Source organism: Oryx dammah, unplaced genomic scaffold (genome assembly GCF_014754425.2).
Source record: "Oryx dammah isolate SB20612 unplaced genomic scaffold, SCBI_Odam_1.1 HiC_scaffold_28, whole genome shotgun sequence".
Taxonomy (NCBI): Eukaryota; Metazoa; Chordata; class Mammalia; order Artiodactyla; family Bovidae; genus Oryx; species Oryx dammah.
Window position 1 is genome coordinate 99,246,505 of NW_024070212.1, and position 19,710 is coordinate 99,266,214.

The following is a 19,710-nucleotide window of genomic DNA, read 5'->3' on the forward strand; positions in this document are numbered from 1 at the left end:
GGGTTAGGGGGTGCTGGGCTGGGCCTGGACACGAGGGACACAGAAGCAGGGGACGCGTGAGTTAACGGTGAGGGGTGGGGCACCCGTGAAGGCTGGGGGGCAAGGAGCGGAGAAATGGACCGGGGCCAAAAGGTATGAAAGTAGGGGACCCTCTGAGAGGCTGTGGGGCAGGAGGGATTGCCGGAGGGTCACGGGTGGGGGTGGAACACTTCTGTGGGCACAAGTGGATGCCCTGGGCAGTGCGTGGATGGGGCCACAGGGGCTAAGCTGTGGTGTGGCCCGCAGTGAGGAGGCAGAGAGAGAGCTCGGGCCCCCACTCTCCAGACCCTTGCGCGGGGCCGGGGCGGGGGGGGGGTTGTCCCTCCATCTCTGCCTCTGTTCTCAGTTTCTGTTGAGAAGTTCTCCACCCAGAAGCACTCCTGCACAGCCAAGGTATGGAACTCAAGGAGTTGCTTCCCCTCTCGGTTCTAGGCTAGTCCTGGGTGTGTGTTGCTGAGGGAAAGGGGAGTGGTTAAAAGTATGGGTTTGGTTTTGACCCCTTATCTTTACCACTTTACAGGCTGTGCAACCTTAGAGAAGTCACTTAACCTCTCTGTATCTGTTTCCTCATCTGTAAAATGGAGTTAATAATTATTACCTACCCCAGTGGTAGCCCTTCCCAGGTGGTACAGTAAAGAATCTGCCTGCCAATGCAGGAGACACAAGAGATGCAGGTTCGATCCCTGGGTTGGGAAGATCCCCTGGAGTAGGAAATGGCAATCTGCTCCAGTATTCCTGCCTGGGAAAATTCCATGGACAGAGGAGCCTGGTGGGCTACAGTCCATGGGGTTGCAAAAAATCAGACAGGACTGAAGGAACTTAGCCCGCGCGCACACACACATGCCAGCGGTGGTTGTGAAGATTGAATAAATTAGTATAAAGTTCTTGGCACACAGCATTCAACAAGACTATTATTATCATCATTAGTTCAGTCTTCTGTGGTAGTTTTCAGTATTCCCACAAATTCTTTGGTACTCTTCCCTTCAAGGCTTCCCTGGGAGCTCAGCTGGTAAAGAATCCGCTAGCAACGAGGGAGACCTGGGTTCGATCCTTGGGTTGGGAAGATCCCCTGGAGAAGGGAATGCTACCCACTCCAGTATTCTGGCCTGGAGAATCCCACGGACTGTATAGTCTGTGGGGTCTCAAAGAGTCAGACACGACTGAGCAACTTTAACTTTACTTCCCTTCAAGAGGTAGAGCTTACAGTGTTTAATTCCCCTCTGTGGAGTGTGGGCTGGTGCTGACCTGCTTCTAGTGAGTAGAATAAAATATATTAGAAGCCATAGTGTATGACTGCCCAGACTAGATCATAAAAGGCATTGTGGCTTCCTCTCTAGCCTCTCTCTTGGATCACTTCCTCTGTGGGAAGTCAACCGCCATGTCTCAGGGAAACTGTAGCAACTGTTGAGAAGTCCTGCACGTTTGAGAGACCTATGGAGAGACCTGCACATTGAGGAACTGAGGCCTCCTGCCAACAGCTGTGCGAGTGAACCATCCTGGAGAGGGGTCCTGCAGCCCCAGCGGAACCTTCAGACGACTGCAGCCTTGGCTGACATCCTGGCTGCAGGCTCATGAGAGCCTGAGCCAAAAGCCACAAGCCCTCACAACTACCCAACTAAGCAGTGTCTGAATTGATGACCCCCCAGAAACTGTGAAATATTAAGCGTTTGCTGTTTTTAAGCCATGACATTTGGGGAGAATTTGTAACACAGCAATAGATAAGTAGTGTTTTGGCCTTCAGTTCAGCCCAGGCCTCACCTCCCTCAGGAGGCCTTCTCTGCTCTGTGCTGGGTTCAGTACCTTCTGAACCCATAGCTCCTGTCTGTCCCATAGAGCGGTCTCCATCTCTCAAGGTTGCTAATGCCTGGCTCTCCTTACCCCTATCATGAGCTCCTGAAGGTGGGACCATTTCTTTCTTTCTTTTAAATTGAAGTATAGTTGATTTGCAACATTGTGCCAGTACACGCTGTACACCATATAGTCTGCTGTGCAGCACAGTGAATCAGCTATATATACACACACACATTCTTTTTTAATATTCTTTTCCATTATGATTTACTCCAGGAGACTGAATATAGTTCCCTGTGCTACACAGGAGGACCTTGTTGTTTATCCATTCTAAATGTAATAGTTTGCATCTACCAACCCCAAATTCCAGGTCCGTCCCTTTCCCTCCCTCCTCCTTGGCAACCACAAGCCTGTTCTCTCTGTGAGTCTGTTTCTGTTTTGTGGATAAGTTCATTCGTTCCATATTTTAGATTCCACATATAAGGGGCATCATATAGTATTTGTCTTTCTCTTTCTAACTTCACTTAGTATGATATCTCTGGTTGCCTCTGTATTGCTGCAAGTGGCATTATTTTGTTCCTTTTTATGACTCAGCAGCATTCCACTGTGTATATGCACTGCCTCTTTATCTATTCATCTCTCGCTGGACGTTTAGGTTGCTTCCGTGGTTTGCCTATTGTGAATAGTGGTGCCATGAACCTCGGGGTGCATGTACCTTTTTGAATTATAGTTTTGTCTGGGTATATGCCCAAGAGTGGCATGGCTGGATCATATGGTAATCCTATTTTTAGTTTTCTGAGGAATTTCCATACTGTTCTCCATAGTGGCTACACCAACTTACATGGGACAATTTCTGGTTCACCTCTGGGCCCCTGCACCCTGCATGGGGGGTTAGGTGAGAAGGTAGAGGAAGGAGGATCAGTCAAGTCTGCTGACTTGAACTGATCCAGGTTTGTGGACCGGGAATCGTGGGGCAGGCTATTCCCTGTGGCTGACTGTATTTCCCAGAGTGGCTAGAGCCCACATGCTCTTCTGTAAGAGGAGCTTGCCCCTTCTCCATCTAAAGGTGGGGTACATGTCCCCGTCCCTAAAATCTGGGTAGGTTAATACTGCCAGGAGAGTATAGCAGAAGTGATAGTAAGTGATTTCTGAGGTTAGGTTAATAAAAGGTGATCCAGCTTCAATCTCATTGGCTGGAACATTTTGCTTTCATGCTTTCAGCTGCCACATTGTGAGCTGTCATGCTCACAGGCCACAAGGAGCAGCCATATGTAGGTGCTTTGGTTACAGCCCCAGCTGAGGTCCCTGCTGACAGCCAACATCAACCACCAGACGTGTGAATGAAGGAGCCAGGTGATCCCAGCTCCCAGCCACCAAGCCTTCCCAGTTGAGGCCCCAGACAGGGTGAAGCAGACACAAGCCACCCGCTCTGTGTTCTGTCTGAATTCCTGACCCCCACAGACCATGAGCATCATGAAATGGTTGCTTTAAACCCCTAAGCTTTGGGGTAATTTGTTTCTCTGCTCCCTTTGACAACCTTGGCTCTTCTGGGAGGAGGCTCCACCTGGTCCTTCAGCCAGGGACAAGGAGGATGGGGTGGAGCAAGGGAGACACGCCTGAGCACGGTCTCAAGATTGTCACCTTTCACACCTTGAGAGTCATAGGGAAGGTGGATGGCAACCCCAGGCTGCACTTCTTGGGGAGCTGCCAGTCCCAGTCCCTGCTTCCATCACCCTGCTCTGAGGCTCCTCCCCTTTCCAGGTCCTCTTGTGCCTTTTTGAGACTTAAGGCTCACTCTCCTCACATGTCCAGAAACAGAGCAAGAAGAGAAAGCACCATTCAGCACCATTCAGCCGGAGGAGCCGAGGACTGAAAGCCAGGTGGAGAATGGCAGCAAGGTCTTGCCGCCTGTGAGAGGCTGGGACCTGGTGGCCAGAACCCTGAGTGGAGGCCTCTGGCAGGTGGCTTACCTGGCGGGCAGCTGGGCCAGCTGCTCTAGTTCTTGCTCCATATGCTCCTGTAGCTCGCTGGGCCTCAGCAGGACCTGACAGATGGGGCAAATAGGGGCCTGGCTGTCAAACAGTGCTGCTGCCTTTTTCTTACCTGGTGAGGGAAGAAGGAGAGACAGACATATAAGCTGGGCTATATGTGGAGAGAAACGCCACATCCCAATCCTCCACCCCAAGCCTCTGCTGCCTCCTAGGGCTTCTTGGCCTGGAGGAAGGGTGAGCCTAAGGGTCTCAGAGCCCATGAACATTATTCCGCTTTGCGGCTCCAGGGGCTGTGGCCGTGCACAGCACCTCCTCAGCTGGCTGCCCCTCTCGGAAATCTATCAGGACACAATCAATGCTCTGTGCAATCAAACCTTGATCACTTCATTTCACACGTTAGTGAAGCAGTCTTGGTTTAATCACAGCGTCACCCGGAATAGCCAGGGCCCCCTCTGTCACTCCTTTCCTCGCTGCTTTCACACTTTCCAAAGCAGAAGGAAGAAAAGAGGGAGGAAAGGGATCGTTCCTGCAGTCATTCAACAAACATTGTCTGATGTCTGTGCTGAACCAGGCCTAGGGCACAGCAGTGGGGACACAGAATATAACCAGATCTAGTCCTTGCCCTGAGGTACTCACAGTTGGTTGGGAAAGACCGAAAAGGACCAGGGTAGCATTCTCTCCCAGCCCCTCTCTTTTCCCCATGCTCCTTTCCACGGCCTCTCCTCTCCTCTCTCTGCCTGTGGGACCATCTTGTGTATTCTTACTGGCTCTCACTCCCACCTGTGCCCTTTTGACATCTGTTTCTCTGCCCCAGATCCCTCCCATGTTCTCCAGACCCCTATAGCCAAATACTTAATGGACATCAATGCCTGAATGTCCTACAAGAATCTCAAACTCAACCATCTAGAATCGAATACTTGGACTTCATTGGTGGTCCAGTGGTTAAGAATCCACCTGCCAAGGCAGGGGACACAGGTCTGATCCCTGGTCTGGAAAGATCCCATATGCTGGTGAGCAATCAAGCCTGTGCACCACAACTACTGAGCCCATGTGGCCTAGAGCCCAGCTCAGCAACAACAGAAGCCACTGCGATGAGAAGCCTGTGCACAACTAGAGAGCAGCCCCTGCTCGCCACAAGAGAAAGTCCATGTGCGACAGCAAAGACCCAGTGCTCTTCTCAGTGAAAGACACCTGCATTCACTTGGTCACTCAAGCCAGCAACCTTCATTTTGCCCTCGGCCCCTTCCTTGCTTTACTCCCCCTCCCACATTCATTTAACCACCAAGTCCTGTCCATTCTGCTTCAGTTTTCCTGGAATCTACATTCTCCCAGTTCAGGTCTCACTCCTCACTCGGCTAACCTCACTGGCTGCTGTGAGTCTAACAGATTCTGAACTTTTCCCCTCCAAAATGCCCTTCAAATTGTGTGCCCTCAATACACAAGCACACGTGGATCTAGCGCTGGCTATACTGACTCGGGGGCCCCCTGGGAGCCTAAACTCTGTCCCTGATGGTAGCCAGAGCTCACTGTGCTAGGAAGGGGCCTGAAGTTTGCCTAGTGCACTTCATGGGATTCCTAAACTCCCACCCTTGCCACTTTGCCCAGCCAGTGCCCCCCTAGCCTTTGCTTATAGGCACAGGGCTGAGGAGCTCTATTCATCTAGAAACATCCCTATCCATGTAAACTCTGATTGTAGGAAGGAATGCTTCTTTAGCTTAAGGTCAGATCTTTCTCCTGGCCTCTTCTTTCCTCTGATGCTTGGAGAGGGTCAAAATCAGCTTTTAGAGAGAGAAAGTCCACACCAGTGATGACTAAGATGGTTGACTAGGTAGGGTTGCCAGATTAAATACAAAATGCCCAGTTGAATTTCACATAAACAATATTATTTTTAGTGTAAGTTTTCCATGGCAAAAGGGGGAAACTTATACTAAAAATAATATTAATTGTTTATGTGAAATTCAATTGGGCATTTTGTAGCTTCTCTGATAGCTTGTTGGTAAAGAATCCACCTGCAATGCAGGAGACCCTGGTTCGATTCCTGGGTTGGGATGCTGGAAAAGGGATAGGCTATGCACTCCAGTATTCTTGGGCTTCCCTTGTGGTTTAGCTGGTAAAGAATCCACCTGCAATGCAGGAGGCCTGGGTTTGATGCCTGGGTTAGGAAGAATCCCTGGAGAAGGGAAAGGCTACCTGGTGCAGTTTTCTGGCCTGGAGAATTCCAGGGACTGTATAGTCCATGGGGTCACAAAGAGTCGGACACGATTGAGTGACTTTCACTTTAGTATGTCTCAACTATTGCACAGGATATACTTATGTTAAAATTTATTCATTGTTTTTCTAGAATTCAAATTTACTGAATGTCTTATATTTTTATTTGCTAGGTCTAGCAACCCTATGTCTGAGGGAGTTCCCTGTTCAGGCTGAATACAAGAGCCTATCTCCCTTTGACACAAGAATATAGCTCTCCTGGATGCCCAGACTAGATCAACTGAGAGCTCAGAGGAGGGAGTGATTCATCCCAGATATGTGTTTTGAGAAGTGGAAAAAGAGAAGGCTTAACCAAAGAAACAAAATTTAAGATGTGCCTAAGAAGAATTCCAGGCAGAGAATGAGAGCAAAGTGATGAATGAATGCATGATTGAGTTGTGAGCTTCTTGTGGGCGGGACCATTTCTTAGTCATCATTTAGTCTATAGACAATTGAAAAAAGATCCGGCATAGATTAGATTCTCAGTGATGAAACAAAATAGTGGAGAAGACAAAGGGAAGGAGGAGAGGTAGAAATGAAGAGCTGATTGTCCCAGAAGCCAGGTGACCTTTGCAGAACTGGGATGTCTGCTCTGGAGGCTTTGTGTGTGGCAGGGTCAGGTAGGGGTGGCTCTAGTCAGTGTGGCTAGGTCTCTGAGGAGGGGAAGGGGTCTACTGATCATATGCCCTGGGAGCTGTGCCCCAGATATTCAGGGGGCAGCTGAAAGGCAGCTCTGAGTAAAAGAGGCAGATGTGGCCCTGGTCTAGGAGTGGGGAGGTGAGGATTCTAGACTCATTCTATAATAATCTTCATTCAGCCAGAGAATCTCAGAGGTGAGTGAGACCCTAGAAATTCTTCAAGCCATTATCTTTATTTTATAGATGGGGAAACTGAGGCTCAGAACTGGGCAGGGACCCCTCTACTTGGCTCATGATCTCATTGCTTCATTTACTTATTCATTCATCAAATATTTATCAAACAATTATTCTATGTCATGTATTATTCTAGGAGAAATGGGCTCAGAGATAAAGAAAACACAGTCTTGGCCTCAAGATCACAAACCAGCGAGAAAACTGGAAAAGAAGGTCAGTGACTGCAGTCCGTGCAGCCTTAGTCAGGGCTGAGGGAGGCAGGAATGGGTGCTTGTGGTGCTGGGGATGGGGGGGAGCAGGAAGGGGCCAGAGGAGGGTGGTAATGCTTGCTGGTAGGCATGGAGGGTGACTGAGGGACAACTGACAAGGCTGTTGAAATCGAGCATTGAGGTAGGGGCTGGGACAGAAGGGAGAAATGGTGAGAGACGAGAATAGAGAAAGGTTAGGATCTGGGCATGAGGTCAGAGCTGAGGTGGAAATATCAGGGTTTCAGCCCCCTCTGCCTGGGGTACCATGTGTGGTTCTTAGGGCTGCCAGAGCCCCAGTTCCTCCCTCTGCACCTGGAGGCAGGCGTTAGCATTCCCATATACCTGTGCTCAGTTCATCTGCTTTCCTGCCACCGGGATCTTCTACTTTTCCCAGCTTCGCCTCAGTTCCTCTTCCTGGCTCCCAACTTCAGGAAGATCAGTCACAGGGATCAGCCTGGGCACCCCGCAGCCTCCGGCCTGCATCCCGTCCCCATGTTCTCAGGGGGTGTCAGCATGGCCGTGGGCACCCTGCTTCCCCTCCCCCGCTGTGTTCCCTATAATTTTATATTGAGACCTGTGGTCATGACGTGGGTTTTACTGCACTAACGACATGGCCTGCCCAGGTTTAATGACAAAATCCATACTCTGGCCCTGGGCCTGCTCCTCGTTTGCATAATTCCCAGAATACAGCTCCCTGAAGCTTTTGACCTGGGCCATTACAGTGGCCATAAAATGGGCCATAAAACCGCTGGGGATGGCCCAGAGGAGGAGGCTGTGGGCCTTTGGGGGTGGGAAGGCACTCTTCAACCCCCTACTCTTCCGAGGCATCCTCGGGCTCTCCTTCCACAGTTCCCAGATTCTGGGAAGTCCATCTCAGACTGGAGAGGCCTCCAGAAATCCTTACTCCAGCTGCCCGTCTGATGCAGGAATGCCTTCTCCAACACCGCTGCCAGCATCGCAGGTAGGCAGACCAGCCCAGCAGGGGCAGGCTGTCAGAAAGCATCTTCTCCTTGAGCATTCTTCACTCCAGCCGGTGCCCCCCTACCCCTGAGCCCACCAAAGCTCTCCGCCACAGGTGGGTCCAGGTCAGACGCGCTAGGTTGAATCCTGTTCCCTCTTCAGGAAGCCTAGTTCCCCAGGGAGGTCAGGAGCCAGGCTGAGCAGCATCGTGGGGAGACGTGGGCAGCATGAGGGGCTGGGGACAGGGACTGGGACGGGCTGTCAGTGCTAAAGATGATGAATGGGGAGGTGAGGCGGGAGGCCGGGTGTTATCGGCAGTGGATGGCGGTGCGGGCGCTCGCCGCTTCTGCTAATCCCCGGGCGCTGCCTCAGCCCTTGCACTGATAACGAGGAAATGGGACTGACAACAATTTTTAGCTGAGAGATTCTTCACCAAAATGCCAGGCGGCCGGAGGTCTGACAGCGCCTGATTGAGTGTGTGAGTGTGTCGAGGGGGAGGCGCGCGGCCCCCTCCCCTCCCATGCAAAGATGGATCGCTCATTCCGCCTCCCGTCCACATTCATTACCGCACCTACCTCCCGCCACCCCTCCGCCGCCGCCGCTGCCGCCGCTGTGCCTGCCACCTCCGCTTCTCCGCCTGCCACAGGTATCCCCCCAGCAAGAGGAGAAAGGGCGGCAGAGGGGCCTGGCCCTACCCACAGTCTCACACAGGGCACCGCAGGCTCAGGAAGCAGAAAGTCAGGGCTAAGACAGGCCCTGCCTGGAGGCTCCCTAGGGGTGGGACCTCCAGAGGATCCCTTCCCCTTTCTGGGGTACCTCCCCACCAGAAAACAGCCAGGCTCCACCAGAAAGTGACTGCCTGCGGTTGTGAGTGGGGATAGGCCTGCTGAGGAGCAGCCTGCCAGACAAGTAGCTTTTCCCTGGCCTGGGCCAGGCGGCGGCCAGTCCAGGCCTCAAGCCTTGGATCAAGGCCTCAGGTACCTGGGGTCCCAGATCAGCCCTCTGCTGCCCCCCTCTGTTGGGAACTGCTGGCCACTGGGAGCAGGCAGCTCAGGGGCTGGGCTGCTACTTCTCTGCTCTCTTTCCCATCATCCATGGTGAGGCCCGGTGCAGAACTGGGCCCTGGAGGATGAAGGTCTCATTCAAAGAGAAAGCCCACCCTTCCTCGATCACTAACCTACGTCCCACCCTGCAACTCCCCACCCTGCGATTGCCTCTCCAGCTTGGCCCATTTGGTTTTGTCCCAGTTCTATTGCCTGTGGGTTCCATTCTTTCCTCTCTGCTTGTTTAAAGAGCAAACCCCAACCTCATCATCTTTTCTCCAGAGAACACAAAAGGCAGAGTTTGACTGCCTGGTGTCTGATTTAAGAATGGGGAGGGTTAAAATGAGGGGGAGGCTAACTAATGATATATGGCAATAGAGGCTGGAACTTTCAGGAGTACCTATGTGGGGCTTCCCCGGTAGTCCAGTGGTTAGGAATCTGCCTTCCAATGCAGGGGACGAGGGTTCGATCCCTGGTCGGGGAACTAAGATCCCACATATTTGGGGCAATGAGGCCCGCCAGCCACAACTACAGAACCCACACGCTGCCGTGAAGGATCGGTGTATGCCACAACTAAGATGCGACACAGCCAAATAAATAATAAAAAGAGTACGTGTGTGTATACACGTGTGTTTGTATATACACCTATGTGTGACCTGCCCTTCCCCTCTTGCAGTCCCAGTAGAAGAATTTCCACTTCCCATGACCAAGAGTCTTTGAGCAGGATTGCCTCTTATTAGCTGTGAGACCTTGGGAAAATCACTTAACACTTCCGATTTGAGATTCTTCTTGAAACAAGGATGATAACAACTTACTCAGCACCTTCGTGAGGTTCTAGTTAAATCAGGGCTGTGTGCAAGAGATGAGTCGCCATTATCTCTAGTAAGAACCTGGCACAGTTTTGCTGTTTGTGTCTGTATCTACCCCGTCCTGACACCAGATTGGCCTTGCTCTGTATTCAGCCTCCTTCCCTGCTATGATCAAGATGTGTACCACTCAGTAGGCACCTTGGGCCTTTCAGCTTCCATGGAGCTACTTCTTCATAGCCATCCATACCCACATTCTATTTACTTGTTTGTTTGTTAATATAACCATTCATCCATTTATCCATTATCTGCCCCCTAATAATAATAACTGTTTATGGAAGGTTACTATATGTTAGGCTACAGGTTAATGCTGCATATATTTTATTTCATTTAATCTTTACAACAGTCTTGTGAGGTAGGTATAATCTATTTGTGTCATATCGATGAGGAAAATGGAGCTCAGAACAATGAAATGACAGAGCTGGAAGGTTCAGAGCAAAGATTTAAATCTAGATCTGTCTGACTTCAAAGCCAGTGCTCTTAACCACTGCACAATACCTACCTACCTACCTAGCCTATCACCTAGGTAATGATTCAATAATCACTGACAAATATCAACGAGTACCAAGATGGGTCTGCTACAGTATGGATGCCATGCAATAATGAACACACACTCTCTGCCCTCAGGGAGGTTAGTCACTAATTGTGGATAGAGACAGTCAACAAATATCCCCAGCATGGTCTTAGAACAAGGGAAGGACATAGAACTATGGGAGTAGACTATCTTGCCTGGAAGGTAAAAGAAGTGATTTTTAAGCAAAGCCTTGAAGGATGAGTGGGAACCAGTTCAAGCAATGATAGTGGAGGAGTAGTATTCTATAGTACATAGAAAACAGCATGTTTGAAGGTACAGAAATAAAGCCTCAGTGAAGAACTGAAAAGGGTTCAATGTGGTTGGAGCAGCGAGGGGCAGAGTACTGAGAGCTGATGATAGAGAGGCCAGATCCCAGAGGACTTTCCACTATATTAAGGATTTTGGCTTATTATTATTTTTTAACATACAGGGAGAAGTCATTGAAGAATTTTAAGTAGGGGAGTGACATCTCAGACTTTCATCTTAAAAAGATCATTCTAACCACAAATGAGAGAAAGATCTAAGGGGATAAGGGCAAGTGCAGGAAGATCATCCAGGGGGTTATCTCCCTAACTGAGGTGAGACATGATGGTGACCTGCTCTAACTAGATGATACAGACAATGAGATGAACAGAAGCAGGTGGACTGGACATGGGGGTTCAAGGACAGAGAGGAATCAAGGATGGCTCCAAGCTGTCTGCCTCAAACAGCTGCTAGGTGGTGGACCATTTACTGACTTGTGGAACAGGAGGAAGGGCAGTAGGCTTGATAAGGAAGAAAATGATGAGCTCTGTTTTGGATGAACTTAGTTTGAGGAACGGTTAAGACATACTCCGTGAAAATGCTGAGTAGGCACTATATGTAAGCCAGAGCTAGAAGGACAGAACTGGAAATGCTGACATGTAGATAAGGACTGAAATTCACCAGCACTGCGTCCTCTGTGCCTTGAATAATGTCTTGCACATGGTAAATACTCAACAAAAGTTTTAAGAGTAGGTGAGATCACCTAGGGTGAGAGGGTACAGTAAGAAGAGGCTGAGAAATTCCAACAGGTGGAGGAAGTTTTAGTCACTGAAGACTAAAAACAGCCAAGAGGAGGATGAAAACAAGGTGATGTCATCAAAGGCAAGAAGGGAAGGGTGAGTGGGGAGCATGGTCCATAGCATTGCGTGCTGCTGAGAGGTTAAAAACATAAGGCATGCAAAGTGTCCCTTCCACCCATCGAGTACACAGTACCACCATCTACCCCACCTCATCCAGCCAAGCCACCACTCTCCTCTCACTCGTCTGCCTCCTCCTTCTCTTCTCTCCAGGAAACCGTGATTGGTGCCTCTGTGAGTGTGGGACAGGAAGAGTTAACCTGCTGACAGACGGCATTTTTTACCTTCAGTCAATATGAACAAGGCCCCAAGACTATGATTCCAAACATCTGGATTTCATCAATATGTGATCTGTCATCGTATATTGGCATTCCCCAGTCCCCGCGCCAGAGCAATGCGGCTGGTTTTATTAATACGTCAAATACATTATCCGTGTAATACACTTGTCTGGCTGGGGCCTCCCGCTGGGGCGGGGCGGTGGATTTGAATGTATGATGAATCAGTTTGCATTACATGTTCGTAAGTCATCATTTGTCAGGATTAATAGGCATCCCTGGTCGAGGGGGTGGGGGTGGGGCGGGCAGAGGAGAGACGTGTATTTAGCTATGGCCCATCCTTATCTGCCAGTGCCCAGGGATGCCCTGAAAACAGCTCTGCACCCTCCTGCCCAGACCCCAGGGCAGTGGCTGGTGGTCTGGTGATGTTTTTTAGCAGTTCCAGAGTCACTTGGAAGCAAAGAGGCCTATTTGTCTCTGCTTTGGGCTTGCCATGCAACCAAAAAGGGTATGGCAGGGACCGTTTGCACAGACTGGCTAACTCTTGCTCATCCTTTAAGACTCTGAATTCTTTCTTCCAGGGAGCCTTTCCTGACTCCTCCAGACTGCACTAGGTGCCTCCTCTGTGTTCCCATAGTTTCCTGTGCTACCTCTGGTCACACAGTGTTACAGTTGCCTATCATGTATCTGTCACTCTCTTTAGACTAAATTTCTTGTGGACAGGGAATAACTTGTTTATTGCTATAGTCCCAGAAGATCCCCTGGAGAAGGGAATGGCAACCCACTTCAGTATTCTTGCCTGGAGAATCCCATGGACAGAGGAACCTGGAGGGCTACAAAGAGTCGGACATGACTGAGTGACTAACACTTTCGACTTTCAGTATCTTGCAGAGGGCGTAACCCAAAGTAAGATGATATTAGTAGTGTAAGTAGAAACAAACACATATTCCTTGAATGAATGAATAAATGATTGTTGACCTTGCTAAATCCCCAGAAGACGCGGATGTTAGCTGGGAGATGTTGTGGAGGTTTTATCTGGTTCCTTGCCTCTACCTTGCCCCTGGTCTGATCATCTATCTACTGTACACGATCTTCTTCACTTGCTCCTCTTCCTGCTATAGGGAAGACTCCCTCACGGCACCGGGTTGCTTACAGGTGAGATATAAACTCAGGATCCACAGGGTTGACATGTTCATGCCCACATGCTCTTGCCATCTTCCCTTCCCTCTACTCTGCTGGCAGAAACCCAGATTGGTATTGCCCACTCCATATGGCCTCCTGCCAGCTCCAGGTTCTTGTAAAACTGGAGCCTCGCTGATGCCCTGACCCCTATTGTGATGGATACTATTTACTGTCTATAGCAATGGAGGGGGCATGGCTCTTGGGGGGCCAGTAGCCAACATCTGCAAGACAGCCAGGTGGAGGTCAGCCTGCGGGTAGTTGAGGCTCACATGTGGGCTGGAGCTGGAGCTAAGGACTGTAGGCCAAAGCACAGTCAAGCTCACTGAGTCTTGGGCATGGACCCTAAACCCTTGACCCCATGAGCCTTTGCTTCAGCCAAGAGCACCAGCCAGCCTGTTTAGAGGCTGTCTGGGCTTCAAGGGTCACAGCTATTTCATACCACTGAACTTGGCTGCCCCAGACACAACTGCAGCCTCTCTCCTCTTAGCTAACTTCCCCTTGTCCCTTAGCTAATCACTTCCAGACAGTGCCCTGTGCTGGGCCAGGCCTGTGGTGGGTGGGGCAGGTGGGCCTCCCAGAGTTCCCTGGGATTAGGCTTTATTATAAACTGCAGAAAAGGGCCCAGTTCAGGAAAACATCCACATATGGACATGCACAAATATCCTCTCAAATGTCTGGACACACACATGCACACGTGAGCACTGGCACACCCAGGTGCTCAGACAAGTGTGGGTATTTGTTCCCATCTAGACAAATGCATGCGAGCACAGGCATACATGCAAGCGTAGACTGAGTCCACCTGGACACTCCCTGGCATGTCCACACACTTCACTCCCCTCCAGCATCTTCCTTGCCATGGAGCCAAAATGTTAGGACTGGACTGTGTAAAGCAAAGTAAATCCAAGTGTGCTTTACCCCCTGCTGGCTCTGACTATGGGCTTATAAAAATGAAGTGGGAACCTCCGCAGCTGTGGGCAGTAAATCCTGAACCGCCAAGGAGGCCAGTGTTACCTGCTTTCTCAGCTCACGGGGGGAAGTTGGGGCACTGATTACAAGTGCCTGCAGGGTGGGACGGGCAGCGGGCCAGCTGCTTGGCCTCGGGCACTGCCTGCTAGCCCAGCCCCGGCCAGCAGTCTCCTCCAGACCTGCGGGGTGCAGAGACCCACAGCCCTGGTGGGGGCGGGGAGGAGGTGTGCAAGTGTCACGAGAGGAAGAGAAGTAGAGAAGGGCTGGGGTGGGCAGAGTGAGCAAGACAGCCACGTGCTGCTAAGGCTGAGGGGAGCCCTCGCATCTGGAGATCAATTAGCATCAATTACTGACTTCATTTAATTGTCGTCCAAGATGAATTTGTCATTTTTAGCTGGAAATTAATGGGAGACCTTCACCTCTCCCTGGCAGCAGCCGCAGAGCCAACAGCGGTCACCTCAGCCTCCTAGGAGCCTTGAATCCTGCTTGGGGCTGGGGCCAGGCGCAGGCAAGCAGCAGCGGGGCTTCTGCTCCCTGGGCAAGCTCTGGCCTGCCCCCGCAGCCCAGTCAGCCTGGCCCACTGCAGCCCAGGGCCACGGTGGGGGCCGCGGGGCCTGCGGAGCAGTCCTTTGCAGCCTCTGTCTTCGGCCAGAAATTAATTTGCTGGGCTGAGCATGTTTACCTTTTCCCAGCAAAGGCGAGACAGTAAACAGCGGACCGGCGGCTGAAATTGAATTGATAACTGCATCAACGTGCCAGATAACGCCTAAAATAATACGCCGATAAGGAAATTCGATTTGATTTGCTGCTGCGCATCAGATTGGCCCCATCTGTAGCTGCCTGTAATCATTTTCAATTGCGTTGGGAAACCTTATTTGTCCTTAAATATTTCTGTCATTTTTCATTGCTGGCGACAGATCCTTGGGCAGGTGGCAGGGGTGCGCTGCCTCTGTGGGCGCGGGGCGGCGGCCCGAGGAGGAGGGGTGGCGCGGACTTGCGCGGAAGAGGCTGGGAGCGGGCAGCCGGGCGGTGACAGCTGTTCCTCCAATCAATCACACTGTCGACAGGGAGGGACGACTGGCTGGCAGAAATTGAGTTTGCCTCACAGGGGACGATTGAGCAAATTAATAGCCCATTAGCCAAGCAGTGACCTGAGAAATGAAGGTGCAGGGGTTCCTGCTCACTCAGGCCGGCTGGGGTGGGGCAGGGCAGGAGGAGGGTTTGGGGAGGAGAGAACTGGGGAGGAGGTGTGGGAAGAGGAGGGAAGGATTCGAGGATGGGATGGGAGAACAGATGGGCAGGACATGGACTATGGAGTGGATGGTGCCAGAGGAGTGATGTCAAGTCAGGGAGATGGGCGAGGGACGCAGAGGGTCCTAGGAGAGATGCTGGGAAGAGAGGGGGCAGAGCAGGCTCTTGACCACGTTCCTACCATGCCCTCTGGGACCTAGTACCTTGGCAGTAAGCTCCTCTGCATCCTTGCTCCCTAGACGCTCCCTTTACCTCCTCTCTTCACTTTCCTGGAAGCATCACTTATATTGCCTGGTGACATCACTTCCCTGTGTCCTCTCCAACTCCAGGTTCCTCAGGCCAGGAGGTGGGGTCAGTGTCTCACTTAGTGCCCACTGCTGCTCTCAGACCACTGCTTCTCCACCCAGTGGACCCTGAGGGCACGTACCACCCTGCATCCCTCATCGCTCTTATCTGCCTTCTCCATATCTGCCTAGGACTTTGACACTCACCTGTCACCCAGGTGACACCTGCCCTGATCTTGTCAGCTCCTGTTGTTTTTTCCTGTATTCCACATCCTCCTGGAGGACCTTGCCAACAACCAAAATTGTTCTGTGAAAGAACTCCCTCGCCCCAAGCCCTCTCATGGCCTTGGACCCGCCCATCACACTCGATTCTCTCTCTATCCTCCTCTTATCTCCCCAGACCACTTACTCATGGCTTCTGGCCTGGACCCCAGGGTGCGTCACTTCAACACCCTCTTGCCAACATACTCAACCTCCTTGTTGCCTCTGCCTTCTCCACAACCCAGCTATTCTCCTCTCTGCCTCAGACACACAGGCGGCTAAACGCAGCTGGGGAGAATCACAAAACCACGCAGAGATGTGCCAATAAAAATTCACAGTTTCCAATCTCAGCACTGCTAAGCAATCCTTTTCCATGCCCTTGGTCAGCTCTGTCTCTCCTTTTCCACGGAGACAATCCAATAATGTTTTAGTATTTTGAGTCCCCCTCCCCACCTTCTGTCCCTCTGTCTTACTAGGTGGTCTTACTGCCTATTTCACCTAGAAATTTGAAGTCCTTAGGCATGAATTCTCTCAACTTCCAGACCCAAAATGCACTTCCTTATTTCCTTTCAGTTTCAGTGCAAGAGGTATTCACCCTCCTGTTTTTGCTTAATCTCTTTTCCTGGACTGAGAATCCCATTCCCTGGGGAAGCTGTCCTGTTCTCCTTTCTCTCCTGCATCCTCCCCCGTCCCTTCTCATGCTTCCCTCCATCAGCACATACACCCTGTCCCCCCCATTACAACAATATCAACAGCATCCTCCCATCTCTTCCATATGGTCCCTTGTAGCTAATGCCCTTTCTTTCCACTTTCCTTTTCACCTAAGATGCTCCGACACTCCTTTCTCTCCCAAACACTTCTGAACTCATGGCAGTCTGATTTTCACCCCTACCACCCTACTCTCAATCAATCTATTCTCAGTCAGATAAATCCTTGATGGTCATCATTTGCCAAATATGATGGAACTGCAGCTATATCCATTCATTAATTTGATAAATATGTATTGTCTTCCATGTGTTAGGCATTACACCAAGGTCTAAGGAAACCATGAAATCTGTGTCTTTATGGAGCTTGCAAGCAGGAAGCATGCAATAAACTAATTATACAAATACTCTAACATGGAAGTTGTGTCAAAGCGAGGTGAACAGGGTCATGCCTATAACATGGAGATTTGCCCTGCTCAGAGGAATCCAGAAAGGTTTCTCTGAGGAACTGACACAAGCTGAGATGTGATGGATAAGTAGGAGTTGAATGGATGAGGAGGGAGGGAAGTGATAACACTGATCAAATGCTTACTCGGTGCCAAGCACTGTAGTATTCCTCCCTTCCTTTTATAAATGAGGACACAGAGGTGTAAGAAGTTCTGTAACTTGCCATGGGTGCCTGAAGTGGTGGTGCTGGACTTCCCACTCAGGCAGTGCCATAGTGGAGCCCATGCTCTCCACCGCTCTCCTTCCCCTGACGTTAGCTACCATCCTCACCATCATCTGCTTCTCTCCCTGCACTCTCTGCATGATCGCTACTGTGGCTCCATTTCCTCCGTTCGTACCTCCAGTCCTGACCTGTACATGTCACTGTGGACCAGGTTCTCTACTTGGATGTCCCACAGGCTCTTCAGCCTCCACGTGCCTGAAACGAGACTGATCTTCCTCTAGACCCGCTCTCCTCCTGCTTTTTCAATCAGGGTATGGCACCACCACCCACCGAACTCCCTCAATCGGCAGTCTAGACTCTTACCCTTGACTCAGGCTCCTACATGCAATAAATCAACATCATAGCTGTTTTCACCTCCTAAGTACCCTCAAACCATCTTCTTTTCTCCATTGCCCTCGTTCAGACATCATCATCTCCAATCTACTCTTAAGTTTCCTAATGCATCTCTCTCCCCTCTAATCCATTTCTATCTCTACAGCTGGAAGGATATTCCTAAAACACAAATCAGATCCTATCATTCAGCTACTTAAGATCCTTCCGTGGCTCTCAAAGCCCACAGCATAAATCCTGAACTCCTTATCAGACAGTCTCTCTCCAGTCTCATATCCCCTCCAGCAATTCTGTGTGCTATGGCTGGGCAAGACCTAGCTCTCCACTTATTATTCTCACTGCCAATAATGCCCACAACATCCGTCTCCGCACGGGCAACTTGTAACTCCTATTAAGATCACACTCAGACAATACGTCCTTTCGGAAGCTTTCACTGACAGGGAACTCCTCTTCTTCATGCTATATTTCTTATATGTCTACAACTCTATTGAGAGTTGGACTATAAAGAAAGCTGAGCACCAAAGAATTGATGCTTTTGAACTGTGGTGTTGGAGAAGACTCTTGAGAGTCCCTTTGACTGCAAGGAGATCCAACCAGTCCATCCTAAAGGAGATCAGTCCTGGGTGTTCATTGGAAGGACTGATGTTGAAGCTGAAACTCCAATACTTTGGCCGCCTGGTCACTTCACTTTGGTCAGTGAAGAGCTGACTCATTTGAAAAGACCCTGATGCTGGAAAAGATAGGGGACGGGGACGACAGAGGATGAGATGGTTGGATGGCATCATCGACTCAATGGACAAGAGTTTGGGTAAACTGTGGGAGTTGGTGATGGACAGGGAGGCCTGGAATGCTGCGGTTCATGGGGTCACAAAGAGTCGGACACAACTGAGCAACTGAACTGAACACCTCTATTAGGGCACACATTGGATAATATTGCAATTGTCTGTTTATTCATCCGTCTTCCCTGGTAGACCTTGACCTTTTTGAGGGCAGGGAAGTTATCTGACATCCTGGTACACTCAGGACCCTGAAGAGGGGTCTGGTAGAGAGTGGTAATGACTGTTGAATGATTCAGTGACCAAGTTAATGCAGGAGGACCTGAAGGGACAGCAGGGGAATGTCCAGAGGGGAGGAAAAGATGGGGTGGGTGGGGGTGAGAGAGGATGAAAGAGGGTAAGGAAGGCGATCTATGTAATGGTGAAGATTCTTTCTGCTTAAATAAAGCCTGGCTTCATGGCCAAAGAGAAGCAGAGGCTGCAAGGGTTTCAGAAGGCAGAGGCTCCATAACTGCTGTCCCAGAAAAATACCAAGTGTTCGTAGACTTAGTGGGAAGAGGGTAGGCAGTAGCTACACAAACCAGCCAGCCAGTGAAATCCCACGTCTAGAAACACCGACAGACAGACACCCCCACCGGGGCAGGCAGATACCTGGTGCTTCCCCATCACGGAGCCCTCTGCAGCCCCTGTGCTGGCCCACCACCCGACCCGGAACCCTGCTGCTCTCTCTCTCTCAGCAATTTCCCTACCCAAGAAAGCTCTAAGGGTTTCAATTACCGGCGCGTGGGATTTAGTGCCCTGGGCTTCTCTGACTGGAGGAGATTTATTTGAAGGTTTAGTGTCGTGGAGAATTCACGTCTTCACTCCCAGGAGCCCAGCTTCCGTCCTGAGCCCCTAAATCAGGAACCAAGATGGGCTATTGTCACTTACCGCATTAGCCTCGTTAGCGGACCAGGAGGGGTGATTAATAGCAATGCACACACAGCCATCCTGCTCGCTGGCCGCTCTGCCGCGGTGCGTGACCTGGGGAGGGGGTGGGGAGGGGCTGAGCCCGCTCCAGGATACTAAGGAGACAGGGCTAGAGCCCCCGCCCCAGCCAGGCAGGGCAGCCGCTGTGGTCCTTCTAGATCTGAGGACGGTTCAAAGCAAACTTCGCCAGAGAGAGCCCAGCCGGAAACCTCTGGGCCTGACTCCTGGAAGAGGACAGAGGGTGGGTGGGTGTG

The 19,710-nt window shown here is 50.7% G+C and overlaps 1 protein-coding gene across 7 annotated transcripts in view; it reads right to left on the reverse strand.

The window, feature by feature from the left end:
- The window catches only part of RNF220 (ring finger protein 220), a 262,276-nt gene that overhangs the window by 32,875 nt on the left and 209,691 nt on the right, over window positions 1–19,710 (reverse strand). For all 7 annotated transcript variants that reach the window (XM_040231303.1, XM_040231299.1, XM_040231302.1 and 4 more), the window contains exon 2: window positions 3,798–3,930. In XM_040231303.1, the coding sequence (XP_040087237.1) occupies window positions 3,798–3,930 (133 nt within the window). The remainder of the gene's footprint in view (window positions 1–3,797; window positions 3,931–19,710) is intronic.